Here is a 19157-nt window from a genome sequence, read left to right on the forward strand (position 1 = left end):
TTGCTGCAGGGTACGTACAGCATCCCTTGGGGCAACCTTTGAGCTTTGAGTAGTCTTACTATTTACAGCCTCATCGAGTACACCCTTCTTGAAAGGAAAATGCGCCATACAGTCATGTACAGCAGAAATAAGTGTTCAAATGGCTTTTGAGTGCCGAGTTTTACGTATGGGAAAGGGTATTTTTTACAAAATAAGTGTAGTTGTGTCTGCTGAATAATTTATTAGGTACCTACATGCAGTAAACTGAGGTTTGAACCTTGGTGGAAACTAAACTTTGAAGCGTAACTAGGTGAAGTTCTAACTTCTGTTTGAATTCATGCTGTGCCCTCCCTTTTAAGTGAGCTAGTGCTAATTGACAGCAATAAGGGTTTTCTGAGAAAAGACAGGCAATTAGTGAGAAAATTGTGCTATTTAGTTTGCAGAGAGCTTAATTAGTGACTGAAATGGTAAAGATACTGAACTCCATCTCAGTGGTCCCTGGGAAAAACAGCAGTTGGAGAAGAAGGAATACTTTGGGTTTACCTTCTTCAAAGCTGCTAGTAGCCAGCTCTTTTAAAGGAGTAATATGTGAATATTAGGAGATGAGGATCTGCAGAAATAAATCTGGCTTTGATTATGCCCTACAGTTCCATGATGTGTGTGTGTATGTACACAGTAAACATTGGTATTCAAACAGCTGAGGAACCTGGATCTGATTGAAAGAACCCAACACAACAGCCAAGACCAGTCCTCAACCTTCTTAAAAATCTAACTTCTGTTTGTAATAAGAGAGAAATTTTGTGAGTGAAGACAGCGTTGTGTTTGCCTCAAGGTGGATACCTGGGAGTGTGCAGCGAAACACTGTGGATAGTCTTGATTCCTCTCATGTACAGGATTTCAAATGGATGTCAGAGGAGAGCAGGTGGAGATACTTGGCTCTCTGCTAAAAACCTCGTTCTTGCCCATTGTTTCAGGTGATGTTTGGTGGTCTTGAAGCTCTTGAAAAACTCTGTGGAGAAACTTGGGAGCAGCAGTGCAGTGACATTCATAGAACATGCAGGGTGAGCCTTTTGGGAGGCTGCGGATGTTCTACCACGGACGTGCTTCAGTTCCTCTGCCGCCTGCTTGTCCCTGCAAGTCCATAAGTCATGCTTGGCTGAATGTGTACTTTCGTTTTTCATCTCAGTTTTTTCTCTTGTGTACTTCTTTTTGTGTCTCTGGCCTGTCCCACCCCTTGCATTGCCCAGCGCTGCTGTTAGTCCTACAGAGGACAACGCTTGAGAAGCTGAATCATTTCCGCAACTGTTGGCCGCTCTGGGAATTAGTTTAATTGTGTTTTGGAGTGCACAGAGCTCTGGTAGTATCCCGTGAGGGCGACTGGGACTTGCTGTATTTATTTTGAGGATTTTCCAGGAGATGAAAGTGTATTGAGTGAACATGTTGTAAAGGAAACAAGGGAATTTATTTTGTGTGTGAGCATAGCAAACTGATGGTGATTTCCTGGTTACGTCCTGGTGTTCTGGACGCTTGTTTGTTCCTTGCATGAGGAATTGTGATTACTTGGGAGAAAGGTTGCATCCATCAGGGTGAACAGCAGGAACACCATTGCCACCTACATGGGTGGGGTTGTAGTAGACCACGAGCCTTGTAGCACAACACCTCCCCCTTGTTTACAGGCACATTCTGAGCTCGAAGATGGAAAAGCGGAGGCGGAGAGACGCGGAGAAGTGTAGGTGCCTGGCTGGGCTAGAAGACGGCCTGTGGCCACCTAACATCTTCATGGATTTGGCACCAAGTGTGCTGCTGCAGCGAGGGCATGTGCCAGAGGGAAGAGTTAAACGGCCACTGTCCTAGGGCCGGTCACCTGTCCCCTAGTCATAGCTCAGCCAGAAAAGTTTGTCCTTAGCCATGTTCTGGTGCACCTAAGAGCATCTGACTTCTGCTGGACGATTCCTGCGTTTGCTTCATTTCACTGACTCTAAAACGTGTGTGTATAGAAGAAAAAAAAAGTGTATTTGAAGAATGTGGACGTGTACGTGTTATGACAGCTTTCAACTCTGGGTGGTGATGGTTGGGACAAGCAAAAGCAAAACCATTCCTTAAGGCTACCTTAAATAACTTTCTCCTTACCGGATGTGAATAATCTGATAAACTTGTGCTCTTTTAACGTGTAGAGTCTTGTGTATAATGATACCTGTATTTTCTAAGAGCTGTTGATTAAATGGTGACTTTTTCTTCTGCCTCTTCTCATACCGTCCTGTGTGGAACTTCAGTTGATGAAGACAGCTACTTTTCCGAGAGGGGGAAGCCAGATTTTACTCCCCACCTTGATGGGTAGAGAGTTAAAAATCTCATAAAAATACCTATTTCACTGTCAGTACTTCAGTAGCAAGAGGCACTATTACAAATCAGTTATAATGATAAAGGTCAGTGTACCCCTTGAGAAGCATGTTCAAGGTTGAAAAGCCTCCAGAAAATTGAACTTACTCCATGGTGTAGCAAAGACAAAGGGTGGGATGAGGCAGGATGGAGAACAGTGTTTCACTGACAAGAAAAAAGTGGGATTTGTGGTTTTGTCTGAATTTGTATTTATTCCATTTCCAGACATCTGAAGAAGCTCTTCTTTTAGGAATAAACTATGTTGTATTGCCATGGTTGTCAATTCCACGCACTGTTCCCCCAGTCTGTGGTACTTTTTTAAGATGAGGAAACTTTTGGTTTCATTTCTGCTTGGTCTTTTTTTTTTTTTAAGCTGGTATTCAATACTTAAAAAAATGATGTTGGAAACTAAGCTTTTTCCCTCCTTTCTCTTCTGAGGGGACCTCCTGCCTTCTGTGGGAAGTTGTGTTTTGTATCTGTTACCTTGGCATTTATTTATTCATCTTTAAATCTGAATTTCTTGTTCAGCTGCTAAGCTCAAGGACCTGGGGCTTTTGGGAAAAAGCCACCGTGGAGATCTGCAGGGAAGTGGCTGCTGTGGGCAGCTTTGCCGTGCTCAGCAGAATCATAGAACCATTTTGGTTGGAAAAGACCTTTGAGACCATCAAGTCCAACTGTTAAGTGCCTGCGAGGAGGGGATGTGAGCGGAGGTGGTTGTTATATCTCATACTAGCTACACTGGGAAACTTAAGCTGTGTGCCATTGATCTAAGTGTTTTCAGTTATTGTTTCCTACAAGAGTGTGTAAACAAATAAACAGCATGTATTCTGGTTCTGTAGGAGTGACCATGTGTCTCTGGAAACTTCTCAAGTCAAGACTGATTTTTCCTTAAAAAAAACCCAAAGAAACAAAGCACAACAAAAACCTTGGGCCTGGAATTGCTTCCTAACCACTGCCTTACCTTCTCGGGGAGCAGCGAGGTTATGTAGGGAGTTGGCAGCTCTTAATCCTTTCCCAGATGGGCTGCTTCAGTTGGCTTAGTGATCTTGGGATGGAATGAGTGGGAATTTGACTGGAAAATGACCTTTTGGTATTGTAAGAGTGGAAGAAAATAATGCCTGCCTCGCACACACGTCTCTTCAGAACAGAAATGTTGTGACTACTCACTTTTATAAATAGAAATGCTCAAGTTAAATCTTGTCAGTGCAGATTTTGAACACGTACAACTTAATTTTACCTCCTGTCCTCCTGATGCTGTGATTGTCGCAGGGAAAATGTGTTTAAATGCTGCAATTATTGATTTGATTGCCAAAAAGTAGCTTGAGCTTTTATTTTAATTTCTATGTTGATGTGTTGGCTATTGGAAACTAACACGATCATACTCTGGTGTGTCTGTTCTTAGCAGGATGTTATCATTTGAAGCCCCAGATTATTGTTTGAAGGCTTCAAATGTTTGATTTTCTGGAATTTGTTCTGCCTTACAGTGTTTCTGTGTGTTGGGGTTTAAAAAGAGGCGCAGCAGGAGAAAGGAGACAAGGAGGTGCAGAACTAAAACGTGGGGACTTCTCTGATAAATTTACTTGTTGGCCTTTGGCCATGAGTCTCTGCCTCAGTTTCCCTGGGTCTAACTCGCTAATGATGCCTACTTCAAAGATACTTTGTGAGGATTAATTAATGCTTACAAAGGCCTTTGAAGATGAAAAAGCAGGAGTTGAAATACAAAATAGGAAAAGTTTCCATGCCCCAGGTAAACGTTCTGGGTCCTGTCTTGAGCGTGGTTGGATCATGGTGGTGAACACTTCTGGGAGACACCAAGTAGTATAGCTATACTTGAAGAAGTAAGTTAGTTACTCGCAGGTTCCACCAGGAAGGAAAGAAAGAAAGATGGTATCCTACAGCTTCAGCATTATGTACTGGTTAGAAGAATATAGGTGGCAGATGTGTCCTGAAAATGGTGCCACTGCAGCGTTTTCTGTTCATTTTTCCCCAGGGCAAGCTTCTGTCCTTTGCGGTGGTGGATAAAACAGTCCCCTGAACGAGCCCTGTATGACATGATTTATGGTAATGGCAGCGCTGTGTTCTTGAGCCTGAGGTGGCCTGAAACAGATGGGAGGAGCAGTGCTCTTTATGCTTTCCATGACAGTTGAATGCTTGAGATATTTTAAAATAAAATCTTAATTTCTTGTAGAACATGTCAGTTGGGTATGTGATGTGCAAGTAGGTGTGCAGGGAAAAAAGGGTTTTCAGATTTTCATATCTCCTCCAGGGTGGCTTCTCCTCCTCATTGCATTTTGCCAGTGGCATAGTAGTTGCATGCTTTGTAAGTACTGCACTAGTTTAAGATGCTGTAATGAATTGTTAGTGAATTATGGGATAACTTGGTCTGGTTTTGTTCGCTCAAGAGGAATTTGAGGAAGACGTTGGAGCACTGTCAATATTTCAGTGGTTGGAGTTGTGCTGCCTGGGTAGAGGCAGGGTTTGGGCTTTGATCTGCATCCCTGTGTTGGATTGTGAAGCACGCTAGATTCAGGGCAGGGTTTTTTTGCTTGTTGGTTTGCACCGTGTTAGACACAACAGTAGGTAAGAGCTTGAGGTTAGTTCTGTGGTAAGAACAAGCTGTGAAGTCTTAAGTTCTATGCGTGAGGAGCCTAAACTTGTCTGGTTTAATCCAAGTTTCCCTGAATATGCAGCAGACTTCTTAGAAATAAGCAAGAAGCTCCATTGAAAGACTCCAGTGCACAAATAGGTGGGTGTGAGGAGGTCTAAGCCAGGCCAGCCAAAGCGCTTCTCTTAGGAGTGCCAAGGTTTAAGTGGCTCCTTTCCTGCAGTTAACAAGGAGCGTTTAGGCTGGATGTTGAGCTGCTCTGGTTGTAAAAGGACGCCTGAAAATTTTCCTTTCTTCTGGAAACATCATCTTGCCAACCTAAGACAGAATCACAGAATCAACCAGGTTGGAAGAGCCCTCTGGGATCATCGAGTCCAACCGTTGCCCTGACACCACCATGTCAACTAGACCATGGCACTAAGTGCCATGTCCAGGCTTTTCTTAAACCCCTCCAGAGATGGTGACTCCACCACCTCGACAGAACAGCCTGCAGAATCTGCATCATTACAAACCCTCCCTGCCAGCAGATGACTAGATAAAATCACAGCTTGGGAGGAAATTTGGTGTTCTTGCTTACAAGCGAGTTGTGACGTCTTCGTGAGGCCGAGCAGCATGTGGGCTTCTGGCAGTGGGAAGTGCTGCTTGTGGTTCGGCAGTGTGGCTGCCTGCCCTGGCTTCCCGACTCACCCCGGCTCCGTGAGTCAGGTGCTTTAAACACATCTCCTGATTTAGTGCTAGGTGGAACTGCATCTGGCACTGCTGCAGCTGTACGTACCTATAAAAATAGAAGGGCATAATTTGCTAGAGATGTTGGAGGTGGGAGTGAAGGGAGGCAAAAACGTCCTTGGAATTGCAAGAATTTTTGGAGAAGTCAGTTCTTGGGAGACTAGAAATTGGTTGTGAGAAATAGTGGAGATGATGCAGCGTGTCCCCCATTTCACAACCCTTTTATGTCCAAGGAAGATGGGATCTGCTGCATGGCATTTCTGAGGGTTTCTCTGTCCCCTTTCACTTCTGCATTATTGTTTCGAAACTGAAGGAGAGTTCAGAGACTCTTAACAGGGGAAGGCAGGTGCTGCTTACTGACTCGGAGCATTTTAGGGGAGAAATGGCTCATAGATATAGCTAGTAGGTGAAAATAAACTGTCATACTTGATCAAGACATCTGTTATTGTGTGTGTTGTTGGCCAACGGACAGAACTCTTTAAAATTACTTTTTTCACTGAGTGCTCAAGGAGTTGAGGAAGTAGACCTGGAACAAGAAGACTTTCTAAGTCTGTCACATGTAACAGATTGACATAATAGGGGGAAAAAAGTTGTTATTTATTTGTTTTAGTTTTTTTTTAAGATGCCTTCAGCTCAGTGTTGGGAATCATAATGTAGGGTAGCAGGAATAAGGTGGTGCTGTGGGCAGGGGTTAGGGAGGAAGCAGGATTACTTGGTAAGGGGTGGTTACCTGATGGTGCTAAGGCATAAGTAAATGAGGATGTTTTTTGGTTGAATAATAGGAGAGCTTCTGAACTAATATAATTGAAATAATGTTTGCAGCAACATGTACAACTAGACTTCCCAAGAGCAAACATGTCCTAGAAGGGTTTTGGCTTAAAGAAGCTGTATTAGGTTGTGGAGCCCCTGAACTTTTGCTTGTATCAAGGAGTGTGTGACCGTGCACACAGTTAACTGGCTTTGCATATGCTGAACTGCATAAATGCATGGAATTCTGATAATTTATTGCCAAAATTGCAGATATTTCCATAGCACACGATGACCAGCAGCCTGCGTTTATCCTAATTACTTTTCCTTTTGGCTGCCTGCCTGCCTTTCCTCTGAGACCATTTCCTGCTGCCTGAGCGTGGCTGTGCTGAATTTGAGAAGTACAGTTTCTTGGTTTAGTTATTTCATAACCTTTTCCAGTTACTCCTTCCTATGTTTCTATGCCATCTTCTCCTCCCGAACAAAGACTTTCTGCTGAAGCTGCAAGTGGGGTGCTGCCCTTTGTGACCTGAATCCTCTTGGTAAGTGCTCCTTCTGCCTGGATAGAGCTTTCCTCATCACGCCTGGGGAGCTCCCACACCCAGGAGCAGTCTCTATAATGAGCTTGTAGATCTTGCCTCGTCATCTGCACCAGAGCAGTGACAGCACTTAAGTTGTTCAGCCTTCATCATCATATGGAAGTGATGGTATTGCAAAAGAGAAGCTGCTACATGTTAGGTTTTGAAACATGGTGAAAGGAGGACTTAAGTTTTAGGATCTGGGGATTCTGTGTAAGCAGCCAGGGGGGCGGAAGGAATCTCTTCCTTTCCTTTCTCATTTACAATGAATGAATGACTTGAGCTTTGGAGTGGTGGCAAATCTGTGGAAACCTTTTCATGGAAGTATCAGGAGTTCATTTCCCTCGTCGTCAAGTTAAGATGGAGTGAGAACAAAATCTCGCGAGCAAGTTAGGAAGTGCTGTGCTTGTGTTCAACATGTGCTGGTTTTCTTCTGCTTACACTGGCACGCGTGGAAAGATAATGAGACCAGTCTCTCTTGCTCCTCAGTTGTGAATATTACCTTGTGTCAGCCCTGTCCGTGCAGCCATACACCAAAGCAATTGCCAGACGTTTTCAGTTGTATGTTTACTCCCTGTGTTGGCACAGTGGCTATAAAGTGGGTATGTTCCTCAAGAGAAAAACTTGGGTCTTAAGCAGTCAGTTAAAAGATTTGGGTTTTGTTTGGTGGTTTTTTTTCAGTTCCTTGTTCTTCAGCGTTGGTTTGAACCTGGCCTGGCAACAAACACAGGTGGCTGGAGGGGTGGGAGGTGAAGGGAACTCCCTGAGCCGCCAAAGCTTCTCACTCCCACTGGGAGGCAATTATTTTATTGAAGATTTGAATCTGGTGAAATGCAAATGACTGGGTGCATGTTAGAAGTGTCCTGTGACAATATATGGGAGCCATATGTTTGCTCTTCTTACCCTCGAGGCCTACGGGATCAGGAGGATGCTGCTGCTCCTTTGTAGCAAGGCAGAGTCAGAGCAGGACTGGGACCGTGTAAATCTCTAACCAGCTGGACTCGTGGGATCTGTTTAATATTCAAAGATACACCTGCAAGGATGATGTTACCTGCCTAAAAGAATTTGGGAATATTTATCTCTGGTTTCAGTATGTTTTCTTCTTCCATTGCTCATGCTCAGGTCTGAACTGTGACTAAAAGAACTGTCAGGCAGTTTTGTCATGTTCTTGGCAAATGGCATCTTCTCCATCACCTGTCTTCTTGAGCAACTGCATTTTAAAAACTAAGTTCCTAAACGATACCAGATATTGTTTCTGGCTTCACCAGGGGAGGTTCAGGTTGGACATTAGGAAGAATTTCTTTTCAGAAAGGGTTGTTAGACATTGGCACGGGCTGTCCAAGGGGGTGGTGGAGTCACCATCTCTGGAGGGGTTTAAGAAAAGCCTGGACATGGCACTTAGTGTCGTGGTCTAGTTGACATGGTGGTATCAGGGCAATGGTTGGACTCGATGAGCCCAGAGGGCTCTTCCAACCTGGTTGATTCTGGGATTCTGTGGCTTTTCTGTTAAATAAATAGTATCTTTAATTACCCTGACAAGCTTCATGACTGTTCAGAGTAAAAAGGGTTTCTCTTTGCCTGGGCTGCTAGCCTTGATACGTGGCTCTCCAGCTTCTGGGGAAGGAAATATTTTTTGGTCTCATCTTGCCCGTGATCCAATTTGCTGAGAGAGGGAAGGGAGTCTGAGCGTTCCCAGTTGTCTGACTGGCTTAACGGTAGGGTGAGCAGATGAGAAGGCAGGGTAGTGGAGAAGCATTTAATTGTTTAAAACCAGTCAAAGCACCTGTTAGTTTTGCATCCCAGTTTTTGTTAAATTCCCTTTTTCGACATGAAAATGTGGGATTGGGGAAAGTATTTAACGTTCGTCCTGTGCTTGTGTGTGACTTGTCCGCTCCTTTCTTTTTCCCTTTCCACAAGTTCTTTAAATATTTCCTCTCCCTTTCGCAGTGGTAGTCGCTCTTCCAAAACCTTCAAACCAAAGAAGAATATTCCAGAGGGCTCTCACCAGTACGAGCTGCTAAAACATGCCGAAGCCACGCTCGGAAGCGGTAACCTCCGCATGGCCGTCATGCTTCCAGAGGGCGAAGACCTAAATGAGTGGGTTGCAGTTAACAGTAAGTTGGCCAACCTTTTTGTCATAAGGGGGGCTTGGATGTGGGCTCACACTTGTTGGAGAACAACTGCGTGCTCCTTTCTGGTGGGGCAAGCCCTTCTGTCCTGTGTGCTCCACTCTGCTGCCGCTGGGAGAGGTGAGTGTCGTATCCTTAGAGCTGACAGATGCAGAGCGACTCGCCGAGACGAAACCTCCTTAATCTCCTTGTGCCAAAAATATGCTCCTGTTAACAAAATCATTCTTAGTCTTAGTGGTTAAAGTCTGAGCATTTGATCACAAATTAAGTGCTGAAGGAAAAATGTCACTGCTGTTTTTAGAAAGTAGCCTGTCAGTGCCATGTTAATATGTTTAATCCAGCTCTTTTTCAGCTGGGGTTGTTACTCAGTGGTGTAGTCAAGCCTCGACATGCTCAGTGTAAAACCTTAATTTATCTAAGTGTGAGGGCCAGCCCTAAAAGATGTTCAAGACTGCAGTCACATGTATGGCCTGGCTTTCTTTTTGTCTGTAACAAACCCAGAGATCAATCTTTGCATTTTTCCTAAAGTTAGTTCCTTTTGTTTCCACCAAGTTACCAGCCTTTGCTCTGGTAAGTCTCTGATGTCATCATTGTAACTTCCTCTCAAGCTGTTTGTCCTAGCTCTCTCCTTTCACGCTGGGTCAGGCCAGACAATGATGCCCAAATTAGTGTTTTCTGATCGCTTGACCACCTTTCCTCCTCCTTCCTCTCCCTGCTGCATGAATTTGCTGCCTGCCTTCTGCTCTTAAAGAATGGCTTAACCCCAATCCTGTCATGCTCCGTAGCCCGTGCAGAGTTCTGGCTGCCACAAACTCTGGGTATTTCCTCATCTTTTGTGTCCTTGGCTTGGCGTGCTTCCATGATTGTACGGTATTGATTGTGCACTGCAGTGCAGTGTGAGTTATGCTCAAGATAAATGTATTCTCATTGTTTATATGGTTCTGTCTCTTTCTTCTTGTCCATGTCTCTTCTTTCCTGGGTGGCAGCAGGGTTTTTCCCTTCGCAAATGACTAAACTGTTAAATTAGCTGGGTGGCAAAGGCAGCAAAGCACTTGACAAGAGACTGGGAGTTCCTTTTTGGTAACAGCTGCATTCTGTAAGGAAGTGGTCCTCTTTCATGCCTCCTGCAGCAAAGTGGAGTTTTAATGTTGAATTTTTTCGTCTAGAAGTGATTAACTGATTAGGTTCTCCCTTCATTTACAGCATCCCTCTACCACAGCTAGTACCAGTGAATGGGAGCTGTGAGCCCCTTCTGTTGATTGGGATATCAGGTGGTGGAGTCACCATCTCTGGAGGTGTTTAAGAAAAGCCTGGACATGACACTTAGTGCCATGGTCTAGTTGACAGAGTGGTGTCAGGGCAATGGTTGGACTCGATGATCCCAGAGGGCTCTTCCAACCTGGTTGATTCTGGGATTCTGTGATTCTGTGATATCTAATAAGGAGATAAAATGCATGACAGTGTCATTGGTTTTGCCCTTCACAGTAGTGAGAGCACAGGAACAAATATTTCTTGCTCAAGTCTTAGCCTTACTGATGTCTTAGGGTAATGAGTTGGTGTACGTGTAGATTTTTCAAATATGTTTTAAAAATAAAAGGTGAGAAGTGTATAATCAGTTTGTTCTGAGTTTCATTTGTCACCTCCTTGACTTGAAAATACTAAAAAATAATTTCACAAGTGCATCTTGCCCGTATCTTTGTAATAGAACACCAGACAGTGTGCATTTCTTTGAGTAGAAAAACACTTGGAAAAACTAATCTAAGCCCTCGAAACTTAAGGACAATGAGTAAGAAGAGGAAATGAAAATAAGCAGAGCCACTGTACAGCTTTACACGTGTTGGAAAGGAGGTCCTTGTATTTTTCTCGTCTGTCACACGCTGCTGGCTTTGGTCGATGGGTGGTGTGTGTCTCATGGCCTTTTGAGACTTGCAAGCCTGGGATTCACACTAATCAGTCATCTTGTCAAAGTCTGTGTGGGGTTTTTTGAACATCCTTGCCTTGGGCTGTGGTTTCTACTGGGAGCAGGGAATGGAAACTTAATTAACAGTTCTTGGGTACGCTTAGGAAACAAGGGCTGTATATAACCACTTCTTGGTGCCTTCGGTGTTAACTGCCTCCTCTCCCCGCCCAAGCAAGCTTTAGGAGTCCTCCTGGTCCTTCTTTATCAACCTTTCCCAACGTTGTTTGGCTGTTTTCTGCTTTTACTGTGCGGGGGGTGTGGTGGTGGGAGATGTTGCTGGAGATGGTGGTGTCAGGGCAATGCTTGGACTTGATGATCCCAGAGGTCTCTTCCAACCTGGTTGGTTCTGTGATTCTGAGATGAGCTGTGCTAGGTGCACGCCACACCAGTTTTTTATTTGCTTCCCTTTTCTGATACCTGGGAAGTTGCATGACACAGTTGTAGCTCATATCCTGGAACTGCTGAACAGTAGCTATAACTTGCTGCCTGACCTTCGTGTTGTCTTTGCTGTTTATTCTCTGGAAAAATCAGTGAGAGGAGCTGCAGTCTTTAACCCTCCCTTTCCTGCAGCCATCAGTTAGTTTCAAAGTCTGTGGTATCTGCTAGTGCTGACATTTAGGATATCGGTCTCCATTTCATGACAGCAAAACTGTACATCTCTGTAATAGAGTTAAGCAAGAAACACAAATTTGGGTAGGCTACCAAGAAATACGCTGCCTTCTCTTTGGCATGGCACTGGATTGAGAGGAGTGTATTGTTGGTGTTGGTTCCACAGTGTCCTGCAGATTGGTTTTGTGAGACTATTCAGTGTTGCAAGTGGTAGCTCTTTTTTTAAACTAATTTTTTTAAACTTATTTATTTAAGTTAAGACAAACACGTCTGTCTAACTACTGGAGAGACTGGTCACAGGAAAACCTTTCCCTGTTCATATAATCACAGAATCAACCAGGTTGGAAGAGCCCTCTGGGCTCATCGAGTCCAACCATTGCCCTGACACCACCATTGTCTGTTGGTTCAGAATGAAGAGCTTTGTCACTGGACACTAAATTGAATAACACATGGCTGTTTGGTGACGTGATTAGACTGTCAGTACTGCTGATAAGGGGTTTTATGTATGAAATCTGTCTCAAAAAAGGAGCAGTTTGTCACTGGCACATGGAATTGCAGGCATAAAGCAGGTAGCACAGAAGTAAAGTAAGTTTTAAGCGATGCTGTGGTTTCTCATCCTGAGGGCTAGCTCTGCAGACATGATTCATAAATCGAGTTTCGAGCTGTGAAGGCTCCTGTTGTCAGAGGTGGCAGGCCCAGTGCTCTTAGGATGTAGCCTAGACTGGGCATTGGGGCATTAAATCTGTTTGTATGTTTTATATGGTTCCTTTCAGGGTAGGAGTGTGTCGGTGGAATAGTTAAATTTGGAAAGCACTGTGGTTGAATAGGAGGAGTTGAACTCCACCGTGCTTGATTTGGGTTTTTATACGATTGCTGAATTTCATCCATGCGTAAAAATGGCTGAATAAGGACACCCAAGGTAGTCCCACAAGTCTGAAGTTCCTTTATGCTTGTATTACTTGGCTTCATCCAGGAGCAGAATTTACAGTAACTGTTGCAGGATAAGGGAGACAGGAATACGTAGTAAAACTTATTCTGAAACTTCATGCACTTAGTTGTAAGAATTTAACCCAACCTACTTAATTTTATTTCCTAGTGCTTAATATTGGTCACCTTTCAATTTTTACTCATGACATCCATTGTTTGAAAGACATCCTGAAAAGATAGGTTTTATATTGATACCTTGGTAACGTTCTATGCCCCAAAACAAAACTCCAAGGATAGCTTATAATGAGGAAACATTGTGGACTAAATATTGGTTTGTGGTAATTAATTGGTAATCTAAGGAACACAAGGTGCTTGGCGCTGTAACTATTCCTATGTCCTGACTTCCGTACCCACCTCCCATACGTGTAGTGTTTGACCATAACTTAGCTAAAATATAGTAGATTTAAATTGCATACAAGGAAGAAATTGGCTGTGAGGGTGGTGAGACCCTGGCCCAGGTTGGCCAGAGAAGCTGTGGCTGTCCCCTCCCTGGCAGTGTTCAAGGCCAGGTTGGATGGGGCTTGGAGCAGCCTGGTCTGGTGGAAGGTGTCCCTGCCCGTGGCAGGGGGTTGGACTAGATGACCTTTAAGGTCCCTTCCAACCCAAACCAGTCTGTGATTCTGTGAAATGTTCTTTGACAAGATGTGCTTTTGGAATACAGGATCCTGAGGGAAGTCGGTGTCACCTAGTGAGTAACAGCTCTCTCCAGTTGGAAAGTGTACACTGGAAATCTTTGTTTTATCCCAGACTTGCCAGCAGAGTTTGAGGTTCTAATAAAACACACCAAACTTTGAGAAAAGGAAATAACTCAGTTTTCTCTTCCCCTTTTCTTCTTTCAAACGAGGATTTTGCGGCAGTGAACAATTAGTTATTGCCAGAGACTGTTCTAGAAAGTTGGTGTGGTTGCTTTCTGCATCTCCTTTATAATAGGAATTAAAAAGCAATCACAATGAAGTTTGTTCACAAACCATATTCCAGGGTCCTCTTCAGGCACGTGCACTTTATAGTTAAGCAGCTCGTGTTGCAGTTAACACTGCAGAGTGTTAATTGATGGTTTAAATGCTTTACAGCCGTCGACTTCTTCAACCAGATCAACATGCTTTATGGAACCATCACGGACTTCTGCACGGAGGAGAGCTGCCCCGTGATGTCTGCTGGCCCAAAGTAAGTTCTTCTTCACACATTGTTGGGAGCGTGCAGTTTTGGAGATGATTTTGCATTTGAAAACTTGAGACTAGCTCAATTGAGTGCTAAAGATAAGGTAACTTCTGGGGGTGGAAAGACTCTCTTCTCTTGTTGCCTGTGGAGGGGAAAAAACATTGAACACTTTTTAAGGGAGTGGGGAATGGAAAGGTGGTTTTTTTGGGTGTATGTTTGGTTAGTTTTTTTTTTTCTTTAGCCTGGGAAGTAAACTGATTATTAGAACTATATTTTTTTTTATTTTTTTCTAAAATATTAATGAGGGCTTCTTAAGGTTTGAAGTTTATATATGCAAGTGTTCAAGTAGAGCTCACCATAATCTTTCTTTTAGGCATCTGAGTAGTAGGTGTTGTAGAAATAAACTCGGCTACAGTTTTTGGTAGTCTGGGTAAGAATCTCCTACCTTGTCCATCAGTTAAGTTTCACGGCTTTGATTCTTGCTTATGGTTTTGTGCAGACGTCCAAGGTTTGTGTTTTTTCTTGCTCTCCAGCTGCTGAGTGTCTTCCAAAGAGGAAAGCACCCGCGTTTCTAAGCGAGTGGCGAGGGAGGGCGCTGCTGCCTTTTAAATTACTGTAAAATCTTAAATAAACAATCAAGAAAAACAATCCTCTCCTCCACTTCCTCCTCCTTTATAATGATATTTGTTGTACGATCTGAAGCCAGTAATTGCCAGTGTGGTGGAGAGCTGAGGACTTGCAAAAGAGCGCAGCTGGGAGGGCAGGAGCTCTGTGAGGGGCGAGCAGCCAGACTGACCAAGAAAAGCTTTGGCACTGGGTTCTTAAACTAAAAATGGACTCTGCTGAATGGCCAAAGCAGTGTGGGCAGGCAGACCTGCCGCTGCGAAGCGGGAGGGATGAAAATCCAGAAGGAATACAAGTTTACCATTATGCAAAAGAACTTTGGGATAAGCTTGTGCAATAACGTAGCCCATTGTCTGCTTTGTGCTCTGGCATGCAGAACAGACTCGTAGTTATTAAATAAGAGCATGAAAATATTTCTTTCCTTTATTGTTTGTGTGCTGAGAAGCAGTTATTTGAGGATGGAGGTTAATTATTAAAGGCTTAGCTCTCTGGTTGCCAGACTAAACCATTTATTTCTCTCTGAAGAGACCGATAACCATTGACAGAAACATATGTTGTACTCAAATAGTTACGAAGCGGGGCAGAAAAGAGATGCTAGAGGCTAGAAGATGCATTCTGCCAAAGTTTGAATTAGGTAATCTTGTCTCTAGGATTTGTAGAGCATTCCCCAAACTCTGCAGCCCCTGCCTGTGCTCAGGGATGGGTTTTGTGAAAGGATCCAGGAGCGTGGGTGCACGTGAGGGGCCGAGGCCAGGCAGGCGCAGGACGGGTGGCTTGTGAGGCTGTGGAGTGCATACAGTATTTTTTAGTTTGAGTGTGGCTTTCTTGCACTTAAAAGGTGGTTTGCAAAATGTTTTTCAGGGAAGTACCACTGGAAAACCTGTCAGCATGAAAGCACTGATATTTACCTCTTTTTTTTCTGTTTCTTATCTCTGTTTCATGTTCTCTTCTGGCTCAAGCTGTGTTAGTTCAAGAAGCATCAACTCTTAGGTGCTCATGAGTGCTTCTAGGCTGAAGGTTGCTGTCTGCTCACATCCATGGCTGAGCCACCACCAGTATTGCATCCTCATCTCTTGGACAAAAGAGTCTGAGTTAGCTGAAACAACTTAAGGTCATTTGGAACAGGTTAGGCGTGAGTAGCTGGGGAGAAGCACAAGCAGCAAGTCCTCTGTGGCTCTAAAGTCTGATTTTTGTGTTCCCACTGGAAAAGTGTTTATGGTCCATGTATTAAAAAGGGGTTGTAAGTGTATGTAGGTGACTGTTTAGAACTTATGGTGGCTCAGTCACAGTTTTCATAGTGCAACTGACAAACTTGTAGCAGTCTATGGAAAAATTAAACCAGATGTCTTAAGTGAGAGGGTAACCAGATCAGAAGTGGGATGTTTCCTGCATCCACTGCCTGGTGCTGGGGTTTTGTCTTTAAAACCTCTTTAAAATAATAAAAAAAAGACCCTTGGCAACAGACAGGTCACCTAGATTCATGGCTGATTTTTTGTGTTTTATTTTTGGTACAGGGAGGGTTATCTTCTTTAAAGGGCTGCCTTTGAGGAAGTGCTTGGGGCTGTAGGGCTGCTTCGTAGTGATCTTAACAGAAGGGCTTAGCTGAGGCAGGTACATTTTTGTGTGCTGTGGGATCCCTTTCATTTCTCCTCGACTTGTCTTTGTTGAAAGGATTGCTGACTTTGCCTTTATCAGGGTGTTAGTACATTGAGTTAGTTCAAGATTGACATAAAGATCAGGACCAGATCTCCCTCTCCTGCTGTTCAGCTCATTGTCTAACAATTTGAAAGAAGTATTGGATTAATTTGTTCCAAAACATACATTACTCATGGTGCTGTTCCACTCTTTTCACTTCAGCAAAGACCAACCATTTCTTACCCAAACAAACCCTACCTGGTTATCACATCTTGCTCTTCTTACATCAGTTGCAGCATCACCATCAGTGCAACAGGCATGATAAGAAGTTAAGAACCTGCGTGGAAGTAATATGTTTATTAATCAGCATTGGGTGAGGGGGATTTGCTTTATTTTCCTCCCTCGTTGTAAGTCTTCAACGAGAGCACAAAGGAGGGGGACAAGGCTGCTGCATTTTTCAAAGCTGGATGCCTGAACTGGGGCTCTACAGTCCACATTTAGGCATTTGTGTGAGTGCACTAAGCTCACTCTTAATGGTGAAGGCATTACTGAGCCACTGCATTTTATTGCTGTTGGACAAGGTAACAGCTTTGGTTCTGTCAAGCTGGTTTTTGTTTTGGTTGGTTGTGTTTTTTGGGTTTTTTTAGGTCATGTACATGTAACTGGGTGGTAGAGGAGCTGGTCCTATGATGGTTTATACTTTAGTATGAGAAGCATGGTTGGGTTTTCCGTTTACAGACAGCAAATATCTTGTGTTTATTAGTATGAAACAATTCTACCAGAGTCATCAGGGATTCTTAGCTTTCCCCCTGCGCTTCCTGAAGTGAACTGTATATTTCTTTATCCTTCACATCTTGTGTTGCCCTTAAAAACCTCCACTAAACTGTAGAGGTTTCTAAAAATGTGTTTTCCACAGAGGAACTGCCTATCACAATGAGGTTAATTTGTTTCTATCACCAGGGCTGTAGGTGTTTACTCACAAGCTTGAGGTAGAAATGTGATTTTTGCCCTTCATTTCCTGTAGCAAAAATGCAGAATTAACCCATAGTGTTGTGGGTGGGGAGGGAGGCTTGCATGTGTTTTGAGGTACGATTATAAAATGCTTTCAGACCCTCTGATTTGTGGCTGTTATGAAAAGGGATCTTTTTATACCACTGTGAGCAGAAAATCTCGTTATTGTGAAAATGTTCTCCCAGTTACTGTTCTGACAAAACTGAATTTGTTAAACAAAATGAGGAGCCAGATTTATCAGCTACAGTTAAGCTTTGCATAAAATGATGTGTGTGGTCTTTAAAATAGAAGGCTTCTTCAGTGTCTGCACAGTACTAATTGGAGATAGCAAGGGAGAGTTTAAACAGTGGTGGCTGCAGCCCAGACATTGGGGTATGCTGTACTAAGATGTCAACATGACTAGCTCTGTGGATGGAAAAGGTTTAAGAGAGCACGTTTTACTGTTCCATAGGCATGTCAGTGGTTTCTAAAGGTGTGATATCACCTTCTATACAGGTGGAAAAATTAAGCTAAAAACCAGTTACTGGCCTGTGACTACCAAGTGGGGCAGTGGTATAAGTGGAAACCAAGATCTTTCTGAATCTTGGTGTGCTGCGTGGTAGCACTAGTCCTTCAGATATGAGCCTTTTCTAAGGAGGACTATTTAGTCTAGAAGCTTTCTTCTGAGATAGCTGAAAGGCATTTTATACCAGCGTCCAGTTTTATAGTAGTATTCCTTGTCATTAACCTACCTCTGCATCTATTCCGTGTCTCTAATACAATCATAATTCAGGATCTCTGGCAAGAGCCAGTATAGTCTTCAGTTATGCAAAATCTCTAAGAATATTTTCAAATGTAAAGAAATTCCATCAATTTTAGAGGTCTAATGTGTCTTCTGGCAGCTGCTACACATGTGGAGCATTGCCACTTGGTTTTGCAGTTCTTCTTTGCCAGTGGAGGTGAAGAGAAGCCCATTGCTAGGGCTGAGTGGGTGAAACATCACAGTAGAAATCAGTCAGGTGCCTTCACCGATGTGAGCCCTGGAGTGTGGAGCAGCTGCAGGTGACTCAGGAGCATTTGGACCTTAGTTTTGAGGGAGGGTGTGGGAGGAGGGGGAGTGGAGCAGGAAGAGTAACCTTCCAGGCCTTGATATGAATGATTCACTTGTGTTCAGAAATGTCTTCTTGTTGTCATCCCAACCCAGATACGAGTACCACTGGGCAGACGGGACCAACATCAAGAAACCAATTAAGTGCTCTGCACCAAAGTACATTGATTACCTGATGACTTGGGTCCAGGATCAGCTGGATGATGAAACGCTATTTCCTTCAAAAATAGGTAAAGTAAATCAGTAAAATTGAACAATGCGTTTGGATTACGGTTGTAGAGGAATATTTAAGTCATACAGCATTAAAAGGTCTCCTAAATGACTCGTGAGTAGGGCAGCTTTAAAAGGTTACATTATATATATATAAGAAGGCACTTTTATCTCTTCAGATAAAATTTATGTGGTAGTACATGAACTCTGATCCGTGTGTTAATACTCCTAATAAACATCTGTCACAATTCTGAATACAGAAGGTACTGTTGCTATTTAAGAACTGTCTGTGTTGATCAAATTTCATGTTTTTTTTCATTTTGAACAGTGGGTTGTTTCCTTAGAAATAAGGCAGAGGGTCTCAAAACCTTATAACCAGTAACTGGTACAAACTGGCAGCTTTTTGATGCAGGATGTTTGGTCCTTGTGAGGAACTTATAGGCCTTACCTCCAAAGAAGCTGAATTACATCTTGGATCTTAAGTTCATGATTATTTTTCCTTTTCAAGTCAAGAAGAAAGATGTATGTTTTTAAGAGATTTCTTTTGGAAAAGCAGGGGGGAAATCATGAACAACCACCAGTTCAGAAACGATAACAAGAAGAAAACCCTGCTTCTAGAGGCACGAAGGACTGTTTGTTCTAAAGCTCCTAGCTGGCAGTTTTCCAGTACACCACTACTCATAGCCTTATGATCCATTGTGGGGAAAAAAGGAAGGGAGATCTCTTAATTGCT

At 43.3% G+C, this 19157-nt stretch overlaps 1 protein-coding gene across 1 annotated transcript in view; it reads left to right on the top strand.

Moving 5' to 3' along the window:
• Nucleotides 1-19157, top strand: part of MOB1B (MOB kinase activator 1B) — a 36395-nt gene that overhangs the window by 9614 nt on the left and 7624 nt on the right. The window contains exons 2-4 of the mRNA XM_068403500.1: nt 8962-9128; nt 13770-13863; nt 18311-18444. Coding sequence (XP_068259601.1) covers nt 8962-9128; nt 13770-13863; nt 18311-18444 — 395 coding nt within the window. The remainder of the gene's footprint in view (nt 1-8961; nt 9129-13769; nt 13864-18310; nt 18445-19157) is intronic.

This window comes from Nyctibius grandis, chromosome 6 (assembly GCF_013368605.1).
Source record: "Nyctibius grandis isolate bNycGra1 chromosome 6, bNycGra1.pri, whole genome shotgun sequence".
Taxonomy (NCBI): domain Eukaryota; kingdom Metazoa; phylum Chordata; class Aves; order Nyctibiiformes; family Nyctibiidae; genus Nyctibius; species Nyctibius grandis.